Consider the following 27,386-nt stretch of genomic DNA (forward strand, 5'->3'; position numbering starts at 1 on the left):
TAAGTTCAGTTAAATTTTTCAAAAATATTTGTATTTTAAAAGCTGTTTAATGGCAGATGATATTATGGCTATCTAAGAAAATGAATTCACCAGAATATATCGAAGGTTTTGAACTAGAAAAAAAGTAGTGTGTCGTGTTTTCTGTAGTATACTAGTAGTCCTCATCAGGCTACATATCACCTACTGGTTGGAGACAAAATCTCTTAAAATAAAACATGGCTCTGGGCAGCAGGTCACTGTGCAAGACCTTCTGCTGCGTATGCTCAGTAATTCCTCCATTTTGTAGAAAATCTGAGAAAAGTATTAGAGCGCCATGCTTATCCTTTAATGCCACAGGAGGACACGGTCAAAAGCAAGGTAGCATGTTGAGCTCCACAGGGATATCCAAGAGATTGAGAATTGAGGAGAAATTACTTTAGGTGTCAGAGTAAGGGTGATAACCTATTCAGAGGAAGGGAATTTGCAAAGGCCAGACTACAGAGAACTGTAAATAAATTAAAGAGGTAAAGTGCTGCTTAATCCTTCTAAGCACAACATATTCAAGGGTTTCTGACACAAAACGAGGAGAGGCAGGCTGCAGTAGTTCTAATTTGTCCTCTCAGAACTGTTTACCTTTCACTGCATTTTCTGCAGTTCTGTACCGAATTGTGGGATTTTTCAGCTTCGAGCAGATGGCCACAAAGATGCTGCAGCAAAACCCTTGTGTTTTTTAAGTAAGTTGCTTCTACGGTGAATTGTCCTTGCACCACGTCTTCTAATGCAGCCACCAACACGGCTAAACCTACCTCTCACTTGTCATTAGAAGTAGGGTAGTCTAGTATGGTTTTTTGCAGAGTTTTCAGTACAACCGGACCTTTCAGTAAACCTTAACTTACCCGCCAGTCCCCCTCCTCCTCTACCTCTTCTACATGGATGTTTTATTCCTGCAGTGGATGTGGAGACTCTCAAGTAAGCTACGCCCACCCCTACGAAGTACAGATTTAAAGCATGCTGGGTAAACACCAGAGATATACAAATCCTCGCAAAATGGTAGTACTTCCAGTAAACCTCTGAAATTTTCATCGGCATGCTTGAGCAGCTGGGACAAGAAAATAGGCTGAGACCACATGGACCTGCCCACTACGATTCAAATGGCAAATATCGGTTACTAAACTAAAATCAAATTAATGTATTCTCAACATGAAGGGAGGATGGAACAAATTACATATATTGCTGTCTTTCATTTCTAATGTTCATAAGTCATCATTGTTCACTTAAAATGATGTGTTCTTTTGTAACGAAAATCAATGTCATGGCCCCCTGGGACAACAACTCAGCACTACCAGAAAATGTGCTACGCTACACAATCTGTTACTAGGTAGAAAGAATACATACCTTCAATAGGTTTAATATTTTAACACAAAGCTCATAATCGAAATTTCCATAGTTTGAATTTGTCATGTCATAGATGAAAATTAATCCATTTCGCTGTGATTCCACTCTGTAAAAAAATTGAAAAAAACTATTGTTATATTTTGGAAATCAAATGCAATTTTACTGATAAAAGATAGTCCAAACGATGTTCAAGTATACTAGCAAAAGGTGTATTTTAATAACGAGAAAAAACAAATTTGCAGGTGAAGAAGATAGAACTGGTGAATGTACTTACATTATATTTGAGTTATTGTGCCTTAAAATATTTGTGCTCCAAACCAGTATATTCTTCTACTGAGGCACTAAAGGAACCACCTGCTCTCTACTAATAAATAAGTTACTTAACTTTCATATGCCTTATCTGGTAGAGACTCTATCTAGCCACAGATGCCTTACCTTAGAATTCTCCCCAGGCGTCAGACTGGATCCCGAACTTTTCAGGAGAGGTGACCCTTTGCACTGGTAGGTGGCGATATGCGGCTCTGCGTGGCATTGGCGGCGCCGGTGGTGGGGTACACAGTACCCATATAGGCGCCACCCCAGCACGCTGACATCAGTTTCTTTTTGCGACTTTCCACGCCACAAGCGCAGAACCACAAAGAGTACTGCCCACTGGTGTCTGAAAATAGGGCCCTGAAAGAGGCACAGCCCTGAATCTAAAAATCGTTTGGCAGATATCCAGGACCAGAAGTCAGTGCGCTAACACAGTGATCGCAGCCATGGCTCTGGTGGAATGGGCATGTAAGCACTCAGGGGATTGCTTCTTGTCCAATGCCTAGCAGATTTTGATCCAGAGCACAGTCCAACGTGAAATGTCTGTTTCTGTACCGCTTTTCCTTCCTGGATTCCAAAATACCCTACTAAGAGTTGGTCACCCACCCTGAACTCTTTTGTGCAGTAAAGGTAGAACACACTCTTTTTGGGTCCAGCCGGTGGAGTAGTTCTTCTTCTTTAGAGGGATGAGAAGGAGTGTAAATGGTAGGCAGGCTGATAGACTGGCCTACATGGAACACGGTCACCACATTCAATAAGGATGCTCCAGTCTGAAGGTCCAGCTTGACCTGGTATAATGTAAAATAATGAGGGTACGCCTGTAACTTGCTAACCCTCCTGGCAGATGTTATTGCCACTAGACTGCCTTGATGGTAGTCTGATTGGAAAGTTATGGAGTGGCTCAAAGGGAGCATATATCAGAAAGGTAAGAACCGGTTTCAGGTCCCACTAAGGCATAATGAAGGGGATTGGGGTAAACATAATGAAGACCCTTCAGAAATCTATTTACAAAAGGGGACTTGAAAAGAGCAGACTGATCTGGCAGAAAAACAGCCCTTCAATGCGCCCAATGCAAAACCCTGTTGGGCCAGGGTGAGAATAAATAAAAGAAACGGTTAAAGGGGAGCAGATATGGTGTCAACCTGTTTTTCTGCACACCATGCCACAAACCTGCCACAATGGTAGGCATATACAGTATTGGTACGATCCATGGTGTCTTACTGGCATATAGCATTGACAAGCCACCCCTCAAAATCAGCATATTCTGCTGCGATTCCGTACCTGACCATATTTCAATCCAGCATATTAATAACCTCAAAGCGATCTTGTCAACTAAGTACCGAACACCCAATTCCTCGTGTACAGTAAATGTCGGGGTGCTTTGGGGAACCTGCAACAACCAACTTAGAAACAAGTTTTCGATTAGCTGAATGCTGTCAACTCTTGTGTACCCCCACACCTCACTACCATAAAGTGATGGAGCAAGGATTTGCATGAAAGCAACCTGCTGTATGAATTCAGTTATAAAATCATAATAAAGTATTAATAAACGTTTGTTATATTAATTTACACGAAATTCGTACACAATGTAGAAGTAGGGGAAGCTTGCCTATGTGTCTACTAACAAGTAACCGAGTTGAGACTAAAATGGCCGCTAAAAAACACAGTAATTGAATTGCGCATGCGCCAACGGCATCATGTCATAATGCTTTGGAGGGAAAGCTTTGCTTCTGCGCACTAACACCAAAAATGGCCGCTTCAGAACTTACAAGCTAAGCATCTGCTCTGCTTGAAACTACATTGTATTTATACTAAGTGCTAATGCATAAATAATTATTTTTATTAAATGGGATTAGAGTAGACATAAGTGGTTTACAGTGAAATCATTTTATTTGAATCTAACGTCTTGTCTTTTTGACTTCTCTGTTAGTTCGTATTTGGGCCTAAAATGAGAGACGAGGCTAAAAACCACGTGGGTAGTGCACGCAGTCGCATTAGAAAGCAACACTGGAGTCATGATCTCAAGTCTTGGAACTCGATCAAGGACGACCTTTTCTCATAGACAGAAAGATGACGGATTATCCTGAAGACTCAATGAACAAATGTATAAATGTTATACAATGTTAAAGAAGTAATATGAAAACGGGTAGGAATAAAGCTTGGGTGAAACACAGTAAATGTGTGGGAACATAAGACAATGATCTTAAGAAAAGTAATAAACTTAGTATGGTGTGACGATCATCCCCTTGGCATGTCCAATTAGAATTCACAATTTTTAAAAGTTGAAACATTTGGGGTGGAACATGCCATCAAAAAAGTATAATTGGGATAGTTCGCTAAATGAAGTAGCCTAATCGCTGCCAGAACGCTGAGATATAGAGATGCTGTCCGATGGCTGATCAATTTATTAGAAAGCAGACTTAGAATTTTACAAATACATTTAGGAGCGAGATTTGCGGAAGAGGACCGCGGAGGCGAGGGAACTAGGAACGAGATTGCGAAAGACATCCGAGGAGGGAAACTAGTATCAAAGAGGGGTTTGACGCTGGTGTTAAATCCAGAAGAGGTGACCTGTCCTGTACTAATCCTGTTCTAAACCTGTTACCTGTTATTATCCGAGGGGCCCAAACTATTGGCCAGAGGGGTCTGATCTTACACCATCCTAGGTAAATATAATCTGTGTATTGTGTAAATGTGCCTTTTCTCTCTGTCCTCTTTTTCCTGAGGTACTCGTCATTAAATTAATAGACTAATTTAGGTAACCAAATCTTACCTATTCATAATGATGCAGTTAACACTGCAAATTGTATTCGATTCACTAAAATATTTCAGATAAAACGGAGTCTGTGGTTATTCAATGAATAAACAGGTAAATGTTTAAATGTCATTAATTACCAACTCTAATTCAACTAAAATAGATCCATGAGTAAGGAAGGGCTTAGAAATTAAATAGGTTCAATGCACTAGGCAGCAACATATAGAAAAGCCCTAAAATTGACCTCCAGGGAGGTTTCATCGATCGTATATTGTAAGTGATAGTGGTATATGGGCCCGAATGTGTGTATTTTAGCGATAATTGTCCGCAGGTTGGTGTCTCGCTGGATCAGTTTGCTGGTAGCAGAGGAATGGTTTTTATTGATTAGTTTGGTGATTATTGGTTATAGATTTAAGTATTAACAAATCTGTTTGTATATTGTTTAATGTTGTCTGGAAATTCCCGGGAAATGTATAGCGGGTGATGAATGGAAATCACACTGCAGTGAGGTTACTCATCGATTTTTGGGGGGAAATTTGGTTGTGAAATAGTGAGAGTAACTGATAGTGAAGAGTTCGCTTTTGAAATTTTGGTGTTATATCACCTACAAAGGGTAACATTGGAAGAGTAGCACGTTCTTCTGAGCTCATGTGAAGAGTAAATGGAAGGGTTTTATTCGCAGTGCGTGAAGAGTAAGCAGGAGGTTTTACTCGTAGTAAAAGAATGTAACCATTGGGTTTGGAAACCGACATGGTAGCGAATGTTTTTATGTTGTTATTAATGAAAATTTTGGTGAAAGATTAAAGAAAATAGGTTTTCGTATTACCTTATGAAGGGAGGGTCAGTTGCCGGAGTGGCACTGACGTCACAAAGTGGTATAGACAGCAGGCGTGTGAGTTAAGAAGGATTGTATAGGAGGGGTCAGTAGCGAGGAGTGGATACTGACGTCACACTAAAAGCTGCGCTAGAATTGGACAAAAGAGTTTATAAAATTAAACCTGATTGGGGTAAAGGAATAAAAGCGGCAATAAGATTGGAGAAACGAAGTATAAACAAAAGCGAGAATTATTTATATTAAAATAAGATTTGTATGTGGAAACACGATCCAACTTTGAAAGGGAATCGCCCAGATAGAAGACATTTAGGTTTTGTTAGACAAGAATTTGTAAGAAGAAGAACTTATAATATGTACGGAGAAAAAAGAAAAATTTAATTTAAACAGAAAATAAAAAATGATTTAAAAAATGATAAACCTATTAAAACTAGAGAAGGAATCCAAAGCTTCATTTATGATGATGAAAAAAGGGTATCATACTTCTGTATGGTTAGAAAATTGGATCGAATATACAAAATATGATGGAATATTGGCCTTTCCAGAACATGGTACATTCAATGGTAGAATCCTTTATAATTTAAGAAATAGAATGAAGGAATTAGAACCTAGACCTAGATTATTAACCCAGTATGAAGCACTAGACGAATGGGAAATGGAGGCATTTGACAGAGATAGAACTAGGAGTACTAGGGGGCATAGAGGATTCTACCCCAAGACATTACACATAAAACGTGTAGATCAGATGAAACAATGGAGACAGGCGATGATCACAGAAGGATTGTATCCTTTATTTATGTCAGATGAGCAATCAGGAGGCAAATGTGCAAGGGATGTACTCCTGCCACTCGATTGGATGGTGAGGCTGGATCTGAAGGACGCGTACCTGGTGGTGCCGATCTTTCCTCCGCACAGGTGGTTCCTTCAGTTTGTTTGGCAAGGACAGGCTTACGAATTCCGGTGCCTTCTGTTCTGACTTTCCTCGGCCCGTGGTGTTTCACCAAGGTCCTCAAGCCAGCGGTGGAATACTTGAGAGTGCAGGGGTCCTCTTGATAGTTTACTTTGACGATATTCTCATCCTAGCCCAGTGTCCTGTACAGTTGCGGGCTCACCTGCAGATGGCGGTGTCCTTCCTTCAAGAGTTGGGGTTCGTAATCAACGAACAGAAATCCCTCCTGGTTCCGACTCAGAAGGCGTCTTTTCTAGGCTTTGTGATAGATTCCATCTCCGCTACTCTCAGGCTGCCCTCCAGGAAGGTGGCGAAGATCCGCCACAAAATCCGTCAGACCCTGGCCAAACAGGGGACTTCCTTATGACAGATAGCCCGTCTGGTAGATCTCTTCTCTGCCTCTATTCAAGCAATTTTTCCGGGTCCATTGCACTACCGGGCCCTTCAGCACTTAAAGGCGCATCATCGGAAGAGAGGTCTGATGTACTCTCAGGTGGTTCCGTTGACGGATGAAGTACGCGAGGAGTAGGAGTGGTGGCTATCCCACATGAAGGCCTGGAGCGGAAGGTGATAAAGTAGGATGCAAGACGGGCAGGCTGGGGAGCGCGGTGTGGGGAATTCTCCACCATAGGAAGTTGGTCGCCTCAAGAACAGCAACTTCATATCAATTGCCTCGAACTCCTGGCTGTATCCTTTGCGGTCAGGTGCTGGACCAAGGACCGTGTGCAAGCTTCGGTCCTTATGAAAATGGACAATGTATCAGCAGTCAGGTATATCATTCACCTGGGCGGCACTCGGTCCAAGGCCTTGGCGAACATGGCGAAACAGTTTTGGGAGTTCTGCCTCTCCAATCACATATCGGTCACAGCAAAGTACCTTCCGGGGAGGGAGAACTTGGTGGCAGATTGGCACTCCCGCTACCTCCTGGACGCCAGTTTTTGGAAGCTGGATCCGGGGATTTTTCAGTACCTGCAGGATCGTTGGGGTCCCTTCTCCATCGATCTCTTTGCTTGCCGCCTAGATCGACAACTTCCCCGGTTCTTCAGTTGGAGGCCGGATCCTCTGGCGGTAGCATCAGCCAGGACTGGAGTCAGGAGAGCAGACATGCGTTTCCGCCTTTCTCCATGATCACTAGGGTGGCAGCTCAGGTCCGCAGGCAGGGAGCCTCCGTGGTTCTGATAAAGCCATTTTGGAGGTCGTAAGTATGGTTTCCAGTTCTACTGGAACTTTCTTGGGATTTTCCAATCCCACTCATCCCAACTCCCTGTCTCCTGTTGAGTCCGGGGGGGACTCCTCACCGGTTGGTGGAGGAAGGCTTGCTTCAGCTGGTGGCGTGGCGGATCACAAGCAACGCTGGAGATTGCTCGGCCTTTCGGACAGCACGTCAAAGTGTTACAAGTCGGCCTGGATGCGATGGGTATGTTGGTGTTTGCGACAGGAAGTTGTTTACATAGTAATCAAAGCTGTAGTTTACTTGCATTGTTTTCCGTGGCGATAAGGCCGTGATTAATTGCTGTGGTTTCTTTCAGGAAATGAAAATGCGAAACAGAATGCGTAACCATGGGAAAGATCCTCCAGCGAAGAAAGAGGAAGTGCAGGAAGTGGCAAAAAGATTTATTGGCTGAGAGTCATGGAAATAGTGAATGGACTACATAAGAGACTGTTTTTCTTTTCCCTGGTTTTATGGCAAATGTAGTTTGTTATAATATGGTGATGAGCTGATGTTGAAATTTTGTTAATAAATGCGAAGAAAGACAGAGCATAATCCTCGCCTCCGGTCTTGACATAGAATTCACTGACAAAGACTTAGAAAATATGAACATATCAGGAAAGAAATTGCAGATTAAAGAATTGATGACAATTTTGCAAAAATGGGGGGAATGAGACAGGTGGAAGGTAAGGTGGACTAAAAAGAAGGAGGAAGCTGAAGCAAACAAAACCGCATCAGAATATGTATTAAAAGAAAATAAAAAGACGGAAAGATTGTGCCCTACGAGAGAAGTACCCGGAGGGGGATATGTACATGTTCCATGGACAAGGCAAGATATTTTATCATTTACAAATGATTTTCTGAAATTAAGAGAGAAGCCAGTCGAATGATACAGGCAAGTTGAAAGGTTGTGAAAGTTTTGAAGGTTTTATTGAAGGATCTGGATGCTCTGTTTGACATAGTGGTACATACGGATTTATGGACAGAGTGTAAAATTACAGTAGATTGGCCTAGTGATAAATATCCAAGAGATGAAAAAGCAGGTGCACCTTCAGAAGAGGTAATGAAGAAATATAATCAAGTAATTACTTTCTTGAAAAGGAAAATACCTCCAAAAGAAACTGATTGGATAAAAATAGATAGAACAACACAGGAAATAAGTGAGATTGTCCATACATACTACGAGCGTCTATTGCAAGTATTCAAGCAGTATAGTGGATTTGAAAACATTGGTGATAAAAGTATGGGACATTTTATATATCGATGTGTATCTGAATTGAGACCAGAGATTTGTCAGATGATTCAAACGCACATGCTGTGCTGGCAAATGAAGCCTATAGATGAGGTCCTGATGTAGGAAAAAGTAATGTGGGCACAAGTAAAACTGGCAGAACGACAAGAATTAAAAATAAATAATGAACAAAATAAGGAATCAGGACAGAATGAAATTAATGGGGGAAAACCAAGCGGGAAAATGAGTAGAGAAGAAGCAAAGAAAATGTTTCCTTGTCATGGGTGCGGAAAATTGGGGCATTGGAAAAACGAGTGTAAAATTATACAAAATAATAATGGTCCAAATCAAAATTTAAATCCACCGATGCAGAATGGGTTGATACGGAGTAAACCGCAACTGGTTGTAAGCCCACAGATTCAGTTACCACCTGCCCTTATGCCAAATTTTGTGAACAGAGCAAAGTACAGTGTGGACGCCGGATTTCAAGGAGAAAGTGGTAAGCCAAATTCTGTAAGTTCTCAATTTCTTTTACAGAATAGTAGTTCATCAGAAGATGAATTATGACGGTGCCTGAGGAGGGGGAAGAGGAATGCATACTTGGCACATCCTTACCGGTAGATCAGTCAGGTCCATATATTGATGGAAAAGTAGAAGGAAAGGATATTACCTTTTTATTGGACACTGGTGCTATCCAGTCTACTGTGAGAACAGCAGACATCCCAAACCCGTCCCACTAAGATGAAGCCATCCAAGTGGTTGGAGTTTCTAACAGACAGATCAGAACCCCAGTTACAGAACCAATGGAAGTGTGTATAGGGAAATTTAAAGAATATGCATACATTTGTAGTTTGTGATTCCAGCCCTGTAAATTTGTTAGGTAGGGATTTACTATGTAAAATGGATGGTGTGACAATCCAAACCCCTAATAAAGATAGTATCTATAAATCGACGTTAGCAAAACAAGGAACAGAGGTAGATGAGATGTATTCCATGATGACAAAAGATGACCTACCAGACGAGTTAAAATTAACAGTGAATCCAAAAGTATGCAATTTTACTGGAAAAGAAGTAGGATTGATGGCAGATGTAGACCCAGTGAAAGTGATTGTAAAGGAAGGTGCAACTTACCTGAATAAAATACAATATAAAATGAGTCCCAAAATAAAATCAGGTGTCATAGCAGAAATAGAACGAATGATTCAACATGGCATTTTAAAAGAAATAATGAGCAGCCCTTGTAATTCACCCATAATCGGCATTAAGAAACCTAACGGAAACTATAGTATAGTGCAAGACCTTAGAGAAAAAAATAGTGGTACCTTGTCCTATAGTGCCAAATCCAGCAGTGATTCTGTATCAGATACCATGGAACGCAGGATGGTTCACAGTAATTGATTTGTGTCATGCATTTTTCTCTATTCCATTACACCCAGATAGTCAATACCTCTTTTCATTTGCTGTTGGCCTCAAAAACACGAGAAGATTGTGTCTTGGATTCTACTGCATTGTTAAACCATCTGGCAGATGGAGGGCACAAGGTGTCACCAGAAAAATAACAGTGTTTGTCAAAACAATGTAAAATATTTTGGGACATCAACTAGAAAGAGGAGCAAGGAGGGTGACACCTGAAAGAATTAAAATAATAAAACAGATGCAGTTACCCCAGACCCAGAAGGTTTTTAGAACATTTCTCGGTGTTATAGGAGGATATTGTAGGCAGTGGACGGCAGGATTTTCTGTACTGGCCAAACCTCTGATACAGTTAACAAAGAAACGAGCAAAAGATCCTGTAGAATGGGATGATGATAGCATGAAAGCTTTTGTAAAATTAAGACAATGTCTATGTGAAGCTCCTGCTTTGGGAATGCCAGATTACAAAAAAGAATTTGCATTATTTTGTTGTGAACAAGATAATTGTGCCTTGTCAGTATTGACCAAAGTCATGGTTTGATGAGACATGCAGTGGCATACTTTTATGCCACTTTGGACCCAGTAGCAGCTGCATTACCTGGTTGCTTGAAGGCAGTAGCTGCTACTTGCACAAGTCTTGAACAGAGTGAACCGATTGTGATGGGACATCCTGTAAGTTATATGTCCCACATTCAGTTGTAATTCTTTTAAGAAGAACTCGAACCCAGCATCTCACCCCAAGTTGAATGACAAAATATGAGAGAATTATTTTGGGAGCAGAAAATGTGATAGTACTCCGGTGCACAGTTTTAAATCCAGCTACTCTATTACCTGATGTGTACGGAGAAGAAGTAAGGGATGATGTTGATCATGATTGCCTAGATGTAACAGAATATTGTACAACACCTCGCCCAGACATTCGAGAAGAACCATTGATTAATTGTGAAAATGAATTATTTGTAGATGGCTCGTGCCTGAGGCATGAGGAAGGAAGATTTAGTGCTGCTTATGGCTTATGCTATTTGTACATTGGCTGGAATAATCAAAGCATCCTATTTTCCTGGAGTCAGGTCTGCATAAGTAGCCAAATTGATTGCTTTAATTAAAGCATGCAAAATTGGGGAACATTGGAGAGCAACCATTTACACTGATAGTCAGTATGGTTACGGGGTTGTGCATGACTTTGACCAACTTTGGATGCAAAGGGATTTCATGACTTCATCAGGAACCCCTATCAAAAATGGAAAGTATGTGAAAGAGCTTTTAGAAGCCATACAGTTGCTAAAAGAAGTAGCTGTGGTCAAATGTGCTGCACATCAGTCAGGAAATGACTATGTGACTACTGAAAATTGGTATGCTGACCAAGTTGCTCAATACTGTTCTAAAACAAAATTGGCAGTGAACAAGAAAATTGAAATTACAGGAATCAGATGCCAACTTATGCTTATTTCAGCATTAGAAACATGGGATGAAGTGAGAAATCTACAAGACGATGTAGAGGTAAGCGAGAAAGAAGAGTGGATTGAAATAGTATGCGGAGATGGTGTCTGGTTTTTTCCGGATGGCCGACCAGTCATGCAAGATTGTTTACTTTCACAATTAGCAAGCATGTATCATGGAGACACTCACATAGGTAGGGATGCTATGATCAGACTTTTCAGACAAGATTGGTACAATTCGAAGTTTAGAACTGTTGCAGAGAGCCTTTGCCAGATATGCTTAATTTGTCAACAAAATAACCGAGGTAGGAAAACAGTGGTCAGTTGGGGAAGAATTGGAAAAGCAGAAGGACCATTTGTGAGGTTACAAATTGATTTCATTCAGTTACCACCATGTACTGGACTAAAATACTAGTCATAGTGTGTATGTTCGCAAGATGGGTGGAAGCATACCCAACCAGGAGAAATTACAGCATAACAGTTGCCAAATTATTGTTAAGGGAGATTATTCAGGGTTTTGGTTTTTTAGTAACGGTGGAATCAGACAGAGGATCTCACTTTAATAATGACAAAATTGGATTGATCTGTGAAGTATTCAAGATTGAACAAAAGTTGCACTGTGCCTATCGCCCAGAGAATTCTGGAGTACTGGAACAATTGAATGGAACAATAAAATCAAGATTGGTGAAGGTGTGCGCATCCACTTCACTGTATTGGCCAGATGCATTGCCTCTTGTTCTGATGGGACTCAGAAACACTCCTTACAGAAATACCGGGATGAGTCCCCATGAAATACTCATGGGAAGAACAATGAGATTAGCTTTCATACCTGGACACAGATTGTTAAGCATAACTGATGATCTGGTATTGGATTATTGTAAAAGATTGGCTGACCTAGTGCGTTCTGTCTCTCACCAGGTTGGAGAAGACGCAGAGGCCAGGCAGCCGGATCAAGCACATGATCTAAATCCAGGTGACTGGGTGGTAGTGAAGAATGAAACCAGAGAAACGTGTCTTGCACCCAGGTGGAGTACCCGAAAATAGGTCATATTGGTTACAACAACTGCAGTGAAATGTGCAGGTTTGCCTAACTTGATACATGCCAGCCATACAAAGAAAGAACCAGTTCCCGATGAAGAAAATTAACAACAAGAAATTGAAGCTGAAGGTGCACAAGGCTGTACAGCTGAAGAGCCTAGAATAACAAACACTGAAGTAGCTGATCAAGAACAACCAAGCACTATTCAGGAGGATTGGGTACGAGCAGTCGAATTACCTGATGCAGAAGTAAGAACAAGGAGCAGAACAAAAGCAGAGAATCTAGAAGTTGATAAGGATCAGATAGAGATAGGAGATCAAGTTCAGGAAAAAAAGAACAAAATTGAAGATTCTGAACAAGAACAGATAAGAACAGAAAAATACACACAGACTGATTTGAGAGATAATTCTGAAGAAGAAAAAAGTGATCCAAGCCAAACAAGAATAGGGAGACAAGAACAGGGAAAAGAACAAGTTAGCAGGGAATCAGTACAGGGTCAGTTAGATAATGTGGAACATGTTCAGGTGAAGAGTAGTACTTCAAAAAGTCCTGAATTCGGTCAACTAGAGAGGGATTCAGAAGACAAAGAAAATCAAATTGTCCCACAACAAAATACAAATAAAAGAATACCTGAAAGTGACGAGGAAAGTGAAAATACAGTGCAACCCAAAAGAGTCAGAAAAGGTGATAATTGGCCCAGATATGTCAAAAGATTGAGGTATCACCTTAAGACTATTGATGAAGAACCTGAACAAGTGAATGAAGTCACTAGTCAATCTGGACAGAATTGTGAGAAACAAAACGAAGAAGCCAGAGCCTAAGAATATTGTACAATAAGTTCAGAGAACCTGAATGGACTTGTGTGATTCTTGAAGAACTTGAAAACTTAGATTTAAATGAAGAAAGTGATGAAGAAATAATTGCAGATCAGATTGACGAAGGAGAGGTGAGACCTCCTTGAAAACAAACCAAGAAAACGTAACATTTTCTGAAATAAAAGTGAAGAAAGAAGAGAGATCTTCTTAAAATGGCTAAAGATAGAATTGCTGAAAGACCAAAACGAAATTGTTTAAAGAGATATTGTAGAATATGTATATGTAGCATCCTATTAGTAATTCTAGCATGGTTAGGTTTAACCATAGCAATACCACATTTAATGAGTATAGAAAGGAAAAATAATACAAACACAGATGGCAAACTAGCTAACATAAAGGGAAATAGAGTAGAACTAGAAGCATCAGATGAGTTAGAAATACATCACACAGTAACAGATAATAGCATAGATTTAAATGTTTTCACAAAATTATTCTTTGAATATGTAGATACTATAAAGATTAGCAATTGTTATGTATGTATGAAATTACCAGCTTCAGTAGCAGAAGGTGTTACATATCACCATTTACCGCTAACATATGGCATTTCATGTAGTGTATTAACCAGTCTGTTCTATAAAACAGGAAAATTGCAGTATTATTATTCAAACGTAAATGTGATATTTCCAGAGGTTCCTGTTCGAAAGAATATGAACCCAGTGCTCACCAGTTTAGCTGCACAGTTTATGGGAGAATTTGTTTAGCACAAAATGCAATAGATATAGCAGAAGCTCATAAACAATTTAATATGTTCACTAAAAGAAGAAAGATATTTTTTAATTTAGTAGAAGACAGGAGCACCGATTTCCAGAAGAAAGCCAATAAAAAGAAACCCAAAATTCCATCATGGGCGGAGAAAGGAAAAATCTATACACCTGGCAAGGCTCAGGCTGCAATGGCATTAGATTTCTAAAAGAAAGGTAAAATTTGCCTCCACAGGTTGAAAACTGACTATAACAGTGTATTTATTGGTTCCAGTGAATGTGAACATAATTTCTTGATTATTGGAGGATGGGGACTAAAAGGAGGAACAGATCTAGTATTTCCTGGAATTTATTATATATGTGGGTGGAATGGGATTTGCTATTTTGAAATAGAATTCCCTAAAGTTTACCATGTAAAGAAAATCACTGGAAACAATTAAAGCAATAATGAACTCATGCATAGCAAAAGAGCTAGTTTTACAGAAATTGTAGGAGATATATTCAGTGCAGTGATACCTTCAGTCGGAGTGATTCTGAATACACAATGAATTTGTAAATTATCCACAGTAGTTGATCGATTATCGACTGATACTGCTGGAGGGGTTCTGATGATTAATAATGAAATAGTTGCAATCAGATCTATGGTTTTGCAGAATCAACTTGCCCTTGATATATTATTAGCAAAAGAGGGTAGAGTCTGTAAAATGTTGAAAGTGCAACATTGTTGCACTTACATACCTGACAAAAGTATAGAAATTGGGAAATATATTAAGAATATTCCTAATTTGGACGAAGAATTTAAACCACTGGAAGTTGATGGTGTATGGAAAAGACTAACGAATAGTTTAACTTCAATATGGTCTTGGTTTACTAGTTTTGGTAAAGGAGTTGTAGCTCACATAAGACTACCTATACTTGGAATAACATTGATATGTTTAGTACTTATGATTTGGTGCTAATGCATTAAAAAGAGCAGAACATATGAGATAAATAAACAGGGAAAGAAAAGAAAACATGAAGAAATTAGGCTTGAAGAATTAAAAGGTGAATTATACAAGAAAATGAAGAACATGGAAGGAAAAGAAGAAATAGAAATGGACAAATTTAAGAATGGAAATATGCTAAAGTTGGCATTTGATTTGGGTATGGGTAGTGTTTGATGGCATAAATGCCATCAAAGAGGGGATTGACGGAGCAAGGATTTGCATGCAAGCAACCTGCTGTATGAATCATAATAAAGTATTAATAAACGTTTGTTATATTAATTTACACGAAATTCGTACACAATGTAGAAGTAAGGGAAGCTTGCTTCTGTGTCTACTAACAAGAAACTGAGTTGAGCCTAAAATGGCCGCTAAAAACCGCGAAATTGAATTGCGCATGCGCCACTGCATTATGTCATAACGCTTGGGAGGGAAAGCTTTGCTTCTGCGCACTAATACCAAAAATGGCCGCTTCAGAACTCACATGCTAAGCATCTGCTCTGCTTGAAACTAAATTGTATTTATACTAAGTGCTATTGCATAAAGAATTATTTTGATTAAATGGGATTAGAGTAGACATAAGTGGTATACAGTGAAATCATTTTATTTGAATCTAACGTCTTGTCTTTTTGACTTCTCTGTTAGGTCGTATTTGGGCCTAAAATGAGAGACAAGGCTTAAAACCACGTGGTTAGTGTGCTCAGTCGCATTAGAAAGCAACCCTGGAGTCATGATCTCAAGTCTTGGAACTCGATCAAGGACGACCTTTTCTCATAGACAGAAAGATAACGGATTATCCTGAAGACTCAATGAACAAATGTATAAATGTTATACAATGTTAAAGAAGTAATATGAAAACGGGTAGGAATAAAGCTTGGGTGAAACACAATAAATGGATGGGAACATAAGACAATGATCTTAAGAGAAGTAATAAACTTAGTATGGTGTGACGATCATCCCCTTGGCTTGTCCAATCCGAATTCACAATTTTCACAAGTTAAAACATTTGGGGTGGAACATGCCATCAAATAAGTATAATTGGGATAGTTAGCAAAATGAAGTAGCCTAATCGCTGCTAGAACGCTGAGAGATAGAGATGCTGTACGATTGCTGATCAATTTATTAGAAAGCAGACTTAGAATTTTACAAATAAATTGAGTAACAAGATATGCTGAAGAGGACCGAGGAGGCGAGGGTACTAGGAACGAGATTGCGGAAGACATCCGAGGAGGGAAACTAGTATCAAAGAGGGGTTTGATGCTGGCGTTAAATCCAGAAGAGGTGACCTGTCCTAATCCTGTTCTGAACCGGTTACCTGTTATTTTCCGGGGGGCCCAAACTCTTGGCCAGAGGAGTCTGATCTTAAACCATCCTAGGTAAATATAATCTGTGTCAATGTGCCTTTTTCTCTGTCCTCTTTTTCCTGAGGTACTCGTCATTAAATTAATAGTCTAAGTTAGGTAACCGAATCTCACCTCTTCACAATGACGGAGTTAACACTAATTTGTATTCGATTCACTAAAATATTTGAGATAAAACTTTAAAATCAAAACTGAGTCTGTGGTTATTCAATGAATAAACAGGTAAATGTTTAAATGTCATTAATTACCAACTCTAATTCAACTAACATAGATCCATGAGTAAGGAAGGGCTTAGAAATTAAATAGGTTCGATGCACTAGACAGCAATATATAGAAAAGCTCTAAAATTGATCTCCAGCGAGGTTTCATCGATCGAATATTGTAAGTGAGAGTGGTATATGGGCCCGAATGTGTGTATTTTAGTGAAACTTATCCGCAGGTTGGTGTCTCGCTGGATCAAAAGCACCTTGGATATGCACTTCACCATATACACCTTGATTAGCACTGATGGTGGACTAGACCCCAGATGCTGCGCAAATCTATAAATAGCATATTCACAACCAAATGCAACTGATTTTAGAGCAAAAAGGAAAAAAGATTTTACATTTCACAGAAATGCAACATGTTAAATATTAAAACCAGAAAGTGTTTGTCGTCGGACTATCACAATAAAAGTTAACATTTGCATGTAAATTATAAAGGCCAATCAAACTGCTCAGTATAGCTTGTAGATGAAAGCAACAAGAAGTTTTACAACATCAAGATATGTCTATTGAATAAAAAAGTGATTTCTACCTTTCTATAGCTTTATCAAGTTGATAGATAATTGCTTGCAGAACTGCTTTATGTGTGGTAATATCCGAACGATGGAGCCTAGCTGTGAATAAAGCTACGGCTGCTCCGTTGGCATCTCTCCCAGGCTGAAATGTAAAAGCATTACAATTTACTCAATGATTCTGATGATTAGTCAATGTATTGAAATAGTTATTTACCTTTGGCAAAGCTCTTTCTAGTGGATACTCTATCAAAAGGCATATTCCTTACCTTGTGAATATTCCTCCAGGTGTTAAACTGGATCCAGAAATTCAAAATAAATATTCCTAAAACACCAGTAGTCGGGAGTCATGGGACTCTGCACTGATGTCATTCCTCTCCTAAAGTGATGAGTGGACAGCATATAAGCGCCACCCAGGCACGCAGACGACAGTTGCTTTCAAAGGCTTGCAAAGAAGCAGAGCAAATCAACAAATTGGTGTAACCAGTGTGCAGATCTTTGGTTTGGGACCTTTTCAACTTAAAAAGAGGTGGGACTACAATGATTGCAGAAAGGACATAAGACAGAGCTGCACGTTGTCCTTGATGGCCTGAGCGATTTCTATGGGCACAATGCCCATGGCCACAAAAGGGGTGAAAAGTGTGCTGTGTTGGTGGCAGGGTCTGGCGCTGGCACTATTGAAATATCCTGGCCTATCCCAAGAGGAGCAAATTGCTTGTGAAAGTGACTGGCAGGAGCAGACAAATCTAAGAAATGATTATGTCCCACAATGTGTAGGAGTAACGATCCAGAAGGCGGCTGGCATTCATGCAACATTGGGCAAATGTGCCAGTAAAGATCATGCGATTGCCAAAGGCCTCCATGAGTTTGGATTTGCAGTCAGAAGGGGGTGTTGAAAAAGCAGTAGTTTACTTTGCTGGAGGACGCCTATCCCACCAAACTCTCCGGCGTTCCTTGCTGAGTCAATAAGTCAGGGTCCCCTGTTGCTGGTCTGCAGCAACCTTCTTATTGTCTGGGACAGAGTTTTGCTCAACTGCCCCAGAGGATATCTGGAAGGGATTTGTTAAATGGCATGAGGTTCAGAAAGTGCCTGGCCAGTCCGAGAACCTCAGTGAGGAGGCTGGTCTTTACTCACATGGTAGAGACCTGCAGGCCAAGGCCCTCCGCAGCCCTTCATATGACCACGGTAAAGGAAGCATTCCCATTTGTGCCAGGACCAGGGAGAAATTAAAATTTAGCGTCTGGGGAGTGTCTAGACTGCTGACATGCTGCAGTTCTTGATAACACTTTCCCTCAACAAACTGTGGGACAAACTCGCCGCCTTCATGTTAGTTGTCATTATTGTCTAAATAAGCACCAAAGAGCAGGTGTAATGTATTAGCTCTGCTTTGTAGTGAGGCAATGTGTCTGATTCAGAAATGTGTTTATTGGCTGCACACCACTGGGATCAGAGCATTGATTCCGCTAAGTTTGAGACAAGAGCAGCTTGGAGTCTGAAACCAATATGAGTAGTGGATCCTTTTCCAGCATTTGTACTGTGGCGTTGTCAAAGGAACTGACTGAATTATTTTTAAAGCGTGCTTATGCCGAGGCGTCTTGGCGCTGTAGAACAGAAGAAGATACAGATAGCAATTAGGGAATAGAGAAGAGCCAGGTTTTTATCGCCTTCCTAAAACTCGTTCTGTTCTTATCAGAGCGTAGCGCTATGGGCAAGATGTTCCACAGTTTGGATGCCTGGAAGGAAAAGGATTTGCCACCCCATCGGGCTCTCTTTATTCTGGGCAGATGAATCAGATCTTGGCTGCCAGATCTTAAGGTGTGCAGAGGCACATAACGAGGGAAAAGATTAGTAAGATCTTCTGATCCTTTCCCATAGAGAGATTTGTGGACTAGACAAAGTGCCTTAAATTGGACTCTGCGCCTAACAGGGAGCCAATGAAGTTCTCGTATGGCTTGAGATGTGGGGTGGCGTTTCGGGAGATTAAGTAAGACTCTGGCTGCCGCATTTTGAATTGACTGGAGCTTAGCAAGCTGTTTTTCCCCTGTACCTAAATACAGTGCATTGCAGTAATCTACCCGTGACATAATCAAGGCTCCCACCACTGTTTTCCTCAGAGTAAACGGGATGTATGGTAAGATTTTCCTTTGATAGTGTAGAAACAGGCCGATGTAGCCTGACTAATTTGCACTGTGCAGGTAAGTTCCTTGTCAATCATGAAGCCAAGGTTTATGACCTTTTTGGCTGGGACTGGGCATGTGCCTGCCTCTGGGGGCCACCAAAGGTGACTCCAAATAGATGGTTTTTGGCCAAACTCAATCACTTCCGTTTTTTCAGTATTGAGTTTTAAGAAGTTGTCACTCATCCAGTTTTTGACATCTAGAAGACAGTTTCTGAAACCTTCTGCTGTGGCTTCCACCGACTGAGAAAGTGACACTATTAATTGAGTGTCATCGGCGTAAGACACTAAATGCAGAGCATGTGATTTTATTAGTGCCGCAAGAGGGGTTACATACAGATTAAATAGTGTGGGCGAGAGCGCTGATCCCTGGGGCACTCCACACGGGAGAGTGAACTCTTCAGATTGGAGACCTCCCCAATGGATTTGCTGTACCTTGGCATCCAAAAAAGATTCAAGAAGAGTTAAGGCTGCGTCTGTGATGCCCAATGTTCTAAGCCTGTTCAATAGGACCCCATGATTAACGGTATCGAATGCCGCCGTTAAGTCCAATAGGATGAGAACAGCTCTTCCACCTCCGTCCATAGTCCTCCGGATGTCCTCTGTTGCCATAATTAAGGCGGATTCCGTAGAATTACATGATCTGAATCCATGTTGTGTGGAGTCTAATAGGTTGTTGTGGTCTATTACTTCATGAGCTCCTGGTTCATGGCTCTCTCCAGAATCTTAGCTGGTAGGGGAAGACAAGATATCGGTCGATAGTGCTTGGGCTCCATAGGGTCCAAGGCCTCTTTTTTAAGAATGGGCCTAACACAAGCTTTCTTCCAACTAAGAGGGAATACACCAGAACTTATGACCTGATTGAGCAAAGGTGTCAAAGCAGAGCTAATTGTCTCGGGAATCAGATGTAGTATGTAGGGGGGGCAGGGGTCCAAAGGTGATCCTGATTTTGTCTGGGTTAGCAGGCTAGCCACCTGTATATTCTCCAGATGTGTGAACTGTGAGAATTTAATTATGCCTGGTACTGTTTCTACTCTGTGGGTCATTGATGTACTTGTGACTGAAATATGAAGGTCGTCATAGACTGCCTGGACCTTTCGCTGGAAGAACAGTGCCAGGTTTTCCACAAAGTTCTGATCTGGGACAAAGATCTGGGACAAAGATCGTGTCACGGGGGCTCTTAGCTAGATGCGCAACAGTTTTGAATAATTCCTTAGAGGAGTTTGAGGCGTCTTGAATTTTTTTGGTAAAAAAGGCCGATTTAGCCTGTTCTATCTTTATCTTATATTCAAGTAGGACTCTAGTGTATTCTTTCCTGTTTTGGTGGCTATAGTCAGATCGCCAAATCCGCTCATAGCGACGACATTTAAGTTTAATTAATTTGACGTCAGGGGTGTACCATGGTGAGGTGACTGAGCGTCTTCTAGGTTTCTTGGATTCCTCTGGGGCCAACTCATCTATTGCTAGGCTAATCCATGTGTTGAAGTGGTTAGCACCATGGTCACTGTCAAAGGTTCCAGGTAATGGAGATTTTTTTAGATAGAACGTTAGCGAGTTGGTTGGCTTGAAGCTTCTTCCAGGGGCGTGTTTTTACTGGGAGAAAATTATCTCTACGGCGGGTAATTGAGAGATTAGTTTGTAAGTTAAAGAGAATGGCTGCATGGTTAGACCATGGGACTGGCATAATCGATGTTATCTTTACATGATCATTGTTTGTAAAGATACCGTCGAGTGCATGGCCAGCTGTGTGCGTTGGTTTAGAAACTATCTGGTCCATCCCAAAGCTCTGGAAATTGTCAATTAGAGTGGCCGTTTCAGTGTTATTATTCTCCTCAAGATGAAAATTAAAATCACCTAGGACAGTGAAAGTGGCTGCATCAAGGGTGGATTCCAAAAAGGTATGGAGCGCTTTAATGAAGGGGGCTCTTGATCCCGGGGGTCTATAGACCAGTAAGCCTGAAAATATGGTTTGATTTCTGTCCTTAACATTGATGGTCATAGTTTCTGCCTCCAGACCTAATTGTGGGAGAATGTTTATTTTAAGATAGGAGCGGTGAATTATTGCAATTCCGCCTCCCATTGAGCCCGTTCTGTCGGCATGTACCATACAGTAGCCATTAGGAACCGCTATGTTCCAATCAGGCCCTGAGGCTTCGGACGCCCAGGTTTCCGTAAGGAAAGCAAGGTCAGCAGAGTTATCTGCTATTAAGGCTTCTAACTCGTGCTTATGTTTGGACATAGAGCTTATATTTATTAAAATGTTTTTTAAGTTTTATGATTGTTATCAGGTTGGCTATCCGTACTATGGGTAAGTTTACTAGTGGACAATGAGAAATGGTTCATATTATTAGACATGTTCTCACCAGTGCTCAAAAGCTGGTGGCCAAGGGAGAGAGATGTAGGTGTGCTCTGTAGCAGGAACTCGCAGGAGGAGCGTTTTGGAAGTGTCTAGGATGCCATTGCCAAGCAAGATAGTCGGGTGTGTACAGATTCTTGACTTTAATTTAAGCAGTTCATCTTTGGAGTAACTTTTTTGGGAGAAATGGGCAGGGGTTTGGGCGCTAGGCGCGGGGCCGGCGCTGACGGGTGCATACGGGCTTGCCTTGCCGCTGGCGCGCCCGCTGCGTGCGTCGCTGCGCGCGTCGGCCGAGCATTGGGCTAAGTAGGCTCTTGCCCGGATGTTATGGCAGCTAGAGCGCGTCGCCACCAGTCCCCACCAGTCCTAAGATGGCGACTGTGTGGACTGTGAAGGCCCGGAGTTACCGCAACAAACGGGACTACCCGCAGCGGAACAGGGATACGGGTACTGAAGTAGGCACAAGACAATTATTAATTCAATTGTACAAATACTGTGCTAGTAATTATAAAAACATCAACATCGATTTAAAAGCGTAGTAAATCACGATTTTAAAAGCTGACAGCGATTTATCTAGCAGCAGAGATAATAATGGTCTAATATCTGGGCATGGTAGGTTTCAATGCGCTAGCCGCTCCGTATGTGCTTCCTTCTATCGCTGCGCGTCCAGCCGAGCCTTGCCTAAGTAGGCTCTTGCCCGGAAGTTATGGCAGCTAGAACGCGTCGCCACCAGTCCCCACCAGTCCTAAGATGGCGACTGTGTGGACTGTGAAGGCCCCGAGTTACCCTGGTTTCCCTCCGCAACAAACAGGACTTCCCGCGGCGGAACAGGGATACGGGTACTGAAGTAGGTACAAGACAATTTTTAATTCAATTGTACAAATACTGTGCTAATAATTATATAAACATCAACATCGATTTAAAAGCGTAGTAAATCACGATTTTAAAAGCTGACAGCGATTTATCTAGCAGCAGAGATAATAATGGTCTAAGATCTGGGCATGGTAGGTTTCAATGCGCTAACCGCTCCGTATGTGCTTCCTTCTATGAAGCACATACGGAGTAGGAAGTGAAGCAAAGTCAGCACAGGAGACGGTGCTGATCCTGAAGCAAGTTCAAAAGGTACAGAGAGCTCCAAGGGAAGGGATGGGGCAGAGGCCTGTCACTTACATTTGTTTTCACCAGTCCCTACAATGTTTAAAACATACCATTTGCAGAGGGGGCATATTAACATATTTCCCTTACACACTGGTAAAAGAAAATGTTTTGGTGAGAAGAGTAAAGCTCCAGATCTGCATCTGACAGTTAATAAAGCAAGTAACGTTAGCGTACTTAGGTGGAACAACATCAGTGTGGAGCCGCAATACAACGCCAACAGGTACACAGGAGTACTGCTTTTGAGTTTCCAGATCCAGTCTGATGCCTAGGTAAATATTCACAAGGTGAGGAATCTGCTGACAGAAGTACTGATCAGAAATTGACACTTTAAAGCAAGTTGCATTGCAACCCTTGCAATTCACACCAGCTATTCTTAACTACAATGGCATCTGCAATACTGCAATGTCCTGTTTTAGATTTAGAAGCTGTATTTGGAAAGCGGGCGGAGGCTCAAGGTACATCTATCCCCATACCAACAATGTTGACATCAGCAAAGGTAATCAGAACCTAAGGACGATGCTGTGTGAGCTAGAATCGAAATTTGCCATGAGAAAGGATCTCGTCAGTGGAGATTAATGTCAAGACCACAGGTGTGCATTATCTGCATCGCCTTCATGTCAGTTTCTTAAAAAGAGGCAACAACAAGGCTTTGCATACAGAAATTAGCTAAACCCAACAAAATGTCCACAACTCTAGAACTCCCCTTTATTGCTACTCGTTTAACAGATAGGTAGCTCTAAATTGAATCCTCTATGTTCTTCATATTTATTTAATTTTTTGCCAGACTTTAAGCTTTTTTGTGCCTGCACCGTAACTTTGTTTCATGCCATCTTATGTGGTTAAGTATAGGAAATGTTTTTGGGGGGTTTTCCTTTATGTTTGGAAATTGATTTGTCTGGACATTAATTTGACTCAGGGGTTTCGTAAATATAGCATTATCCTTACAGGTAACTCTGAGGCAGGGTATTCTAGTGTCCATTTAATACAACTGACAACTTCAAATGAAAAGTCTTGAATTCTAAGCAGGTAGCCCAGCGGTGTCAGTGTATTTTGACAGTAGTTTGCTGGGATCCTACTGATCAAGACCACGGCAGCAGTTGGCTCTCTCCCCCAAAATGGGTTTGGTAAGTTCTTTTGTACCTCCAAAACTGGCTACTGGTGTACCCTTATAAGTCCCTAGCATACGGTACTAATGTACCCAGGGCATAGGTACTCCAGGGGTCACCCATGGGCTGAAGCATCTATTGTGCCACCCATGTGAGTCCACTTAAATTGTGACTAGAGGCTTGCCATTGCAGCCTGTGTGAGGTGGTGCTTGCATCTATCACAACAGATATAAGTGTTCTTATATCTGAGGTCACTACGCTTAAAACCTATAAGTCACCACTATGGTAGGCACTTCAATCCTGAGGGAAGGGTGCTTGCTTAGAAGTGTGAAGGCGCCCCTGCAGGAGCAGGACACACCCTACAAACCTCAGAGTCAATCCTCCAAGCTTTGTAAGTGCGGTTAGACATTTTAACACATATAGTGGACATTAGTCCCCGCACCGTTTACACACGATGTTTCCTGATGCTAAAAGCAATTGCCCCCGCTGCGACACCGAAGATGCATCACTGATACACATGATGTGGCAATGCCCCAAGTTAGGATACTACTGGACCACGGTCCATGCATCACTTGAGAGCGCAGGAGCCCTGTCCCGATCTCCTACATTAGAAGGCACGTTATTAGGGCTGAGACCCTCCCAGCGCAGTAGGACAGTGGCGTCACGCTTTGCGGATCTGGCCTTATTGTTGGCGAAGCGAACTATCACAATGAGATGGAAGTCACCTAACCCACCCAACCCTGAATTATGGAAGGCAGAGGTAGTGCGCTGGAGCAGGGCGGAGGGAGAAGCGCTGCAACGCGAAGAATACAGAGGGTTGCGGAAAAGGCCGATCTCACTAGACTGGTTTGCCATGCTGGGGGACTTTGAAACGGAGGATGATGGGGAGGAAGGAGATAATAGTGACACACCGAATATGGAATAAAATGTCCGGAGCCGGAATTTCATCTTACACACTGTCACCGGCTGTGTTGCAGAGTTATGGGTTGAGGCCCGTCCAATCACTGGCTTGCTGCCTCGCACCGACTAAGTGTACTGAAAAAGAGACTACATGTTGTACTAATAAGGGTGACCCAGATAAATGTTCGTTCTATTCACTTCATTTGATAACTGCAAAGAGAGTGTCGGGTGGGTTGTTCGAGGGTGGTGGGAGGGTTTCTAAAGATGGGGATTTGTTTAACTGCGACAGTTCTGATCGCCGTAAAATGTAAAATGTGAATTCAAAATGACAAAGCTACAGATTTGTTTTGAGCGGATATCTCCATGGTTTATACTGATGTGCTGGAATTGAGATGTGTGTAACTGCTTCACATACTTTACTAATAAACAGATTTTCAAAAAAAAAAAAAAATAGTGGACATTAGTCATTACGAGAAGTCGAACTATATAATGGCTGCATCGAACCTGGTCATGTTTGGTATGAAACATTGTGAGAAGCTGGCCTGGTATATAATGTCTACTTATGTAAGTGGGCACCCTGCAGCAGTCCAGACAACCCTTATGGTGATTTAAGAGATCTTAGGCAACCTTAGAAAGCTCTCTAAGTGATAGCTGTGGAGTGCAGCTTTCAGGTTTAGTCCAGGAGTGTACAGCAGCTTTTCGTACCAGAATGCAATCTTATATGTATATATTAAGTGAAAAAGAACCACACAAGGTATTTATAAAAATATGTATTTATTCTTTAATACTCTCTAAAACATACAAATATCACCTAGCCGGAGATATGCACACAATACTCTGCATAGAAATTAAGTAAATAGCACCAACTATATATGGGGCCGGGGAGTACAAAATCACGTACTCCGTACAAGTCAACGTGTAAGTTGTGGTTGGAATTTTAAAGATTAAGGAACATTTCCAGTGGACCCTGAAGAAACCACGTGGACGACAGAAGGTTAGAGAGCCACCCCATCCGTGGATAACCTAGTATCCATGGTACCTACACCAGGGAAGCCGGGTGCATAGGTGTGAAGTGGTGTCGGGCACCGCATTCGAACCCAATAGAGGACTTCAGAAAAATGCCGCTGCTGGAGAAGGAGAAAGTGTCCCGTGGAATCCAAAGGTGGATTCTAGTTGAGAGGTACCTGCAAGCAGAGGGAACAGAGTCTATATCACTCAGGAGGGATCAGAAGATCTGGAAGACAAATGCCCACCAATGTCGGGAGTTGCAGGGGAGTTGAGAAGGCTCTTGACTCTGCAGCTGTGAGGACCAGGGGACGCTGAGGAAGACCAGGAGCCATGCACAAGATGTCGCACGTCGGATGTCGAGTGCTGAGGGATCGGTGTCCGGCGGGAGTACCAACAAGCCTTGGCAAATGCAACCAACGCAGAAGTCGAAGAAGCTGCAATGTCGGGACCAGCAAGATCTAGGGGACTCACCACAAGCAGGGGACTCAGGGCAGGCCCAAGCAATCAGGGGAGCACAAAAAAGCAAAGGTGACCCTCAACAGGACCCACAGGCTGCTGGCACTGGAGTCGCAAGAGGACCTCTAGCAGCTTACCAAAAGATGCAGGTCACGGTGCAAATGATGCGATGTGGACAAAAACTTTGATCACTGGAGATGCTCGAGGTTGGGGCTACTTGGAGCCAGAAGATTTTGGTGGAAGGAAGTCAACAAACCTTCGCAACTGCAAGTCGCAGCGGTAGGTTCCTGCAGCCCCCAAGAGGGATACTGGCCTCAAACTTGGTGAAAGGGAAGGGAAAGCCTTGAGAGCTGTGGAGAACCACCATCTGTGTTCCAGAACCTTGCGGAGTCCATAGGAGCTCAGGATCAGCAGACCGGTCAGCTTAGTTGCGGTGCCTGCGAATGCAGGGAAGTGACTCCTTCACTACAATGGAGATTCCTTCAGGTGTCTTGGATGCCCACAGGCCTTGGAAGGTTCCTGTATCATGCACAGGCACAGACGATGCAGCAGACTGAAAGGGGGACGAAGTCGAGCCTAAATGAAGTCCAGAGTGCCTACACGGTAGAAGTAGAAGTGGTGTCTGAATTTAATCTTGTCTCATGACAAATCTAGGTATCCACCCATAAGTAAGCCCTTATGAACCCTTAGGAAAGGGTTGGAATGACTCAGGGGACCCTCCCAGGGAAGGGCTTGGACAGGGGGATATTACTCCCATGTCCTTTGTTCAGTTTTGCACGAGAGCGGGAGCCAACAGCTCCTAGAGCTGGTATGAACTGGACTATGCGTGGGGACACCAAATGTGCCCTTCATGCAGACTGAGTGGCGCTGGCAAGCGCACCCTCCCAGCCTCTGTGCACTAAATCCTGTCTGGGAGGTGGTCACACCTCCCTGTGACAGGATACCTATTGTTTTGCTTTCCCCTGCTCGAGCTTGA

The 27,386-nt window shown here is 42.0% G+C and overlaps 1 protein-coding gene across 2 annotated transcripts in view; it reads right to left on the minus strand.

Moving 5' to 3' along the window:
* Positions 1-27,386, minus strand: part of LOC144818684 (tyrosine-protein phosphatase non-receptor type 9-like) — a 960,088-nt gene that overhangs the window by 445,869 nt on the left and 486,833 nt on the right. For both annotated transcript variants that reach the window (XM_078676335.1, XM_078676336.1), the window contains 2 exons: positions 17,270-17,394; positions 1,375-1,480 (listed from right to left, as the gene is read on the minus strand). In XM_078676335.1, the coding sequence (XP_078532461.1) occupies positions 1,375-1,480; positions 17,270-17,394 (231 nt within the window). The remainder of the gene's footprint in view (positions 1-1,374; positions 1,481-17,269; positions 17,395-27,386) is intronic.

This window comes from Lissotriton helveticus, chromosome 2_1, assembly GCF_964261635.1.
Source record: "Lissotriton helveticus chromosome 2_1, aLisHel1.1, whole genome shotgun sequence".
NCBI classification, from domain to species: domain Eukaryota; kingdom Metazoa; phylum Chordata; class Amphibia; order Caudata; family Salamandridae; genus Lissotriton; species Lissotriton helveticus.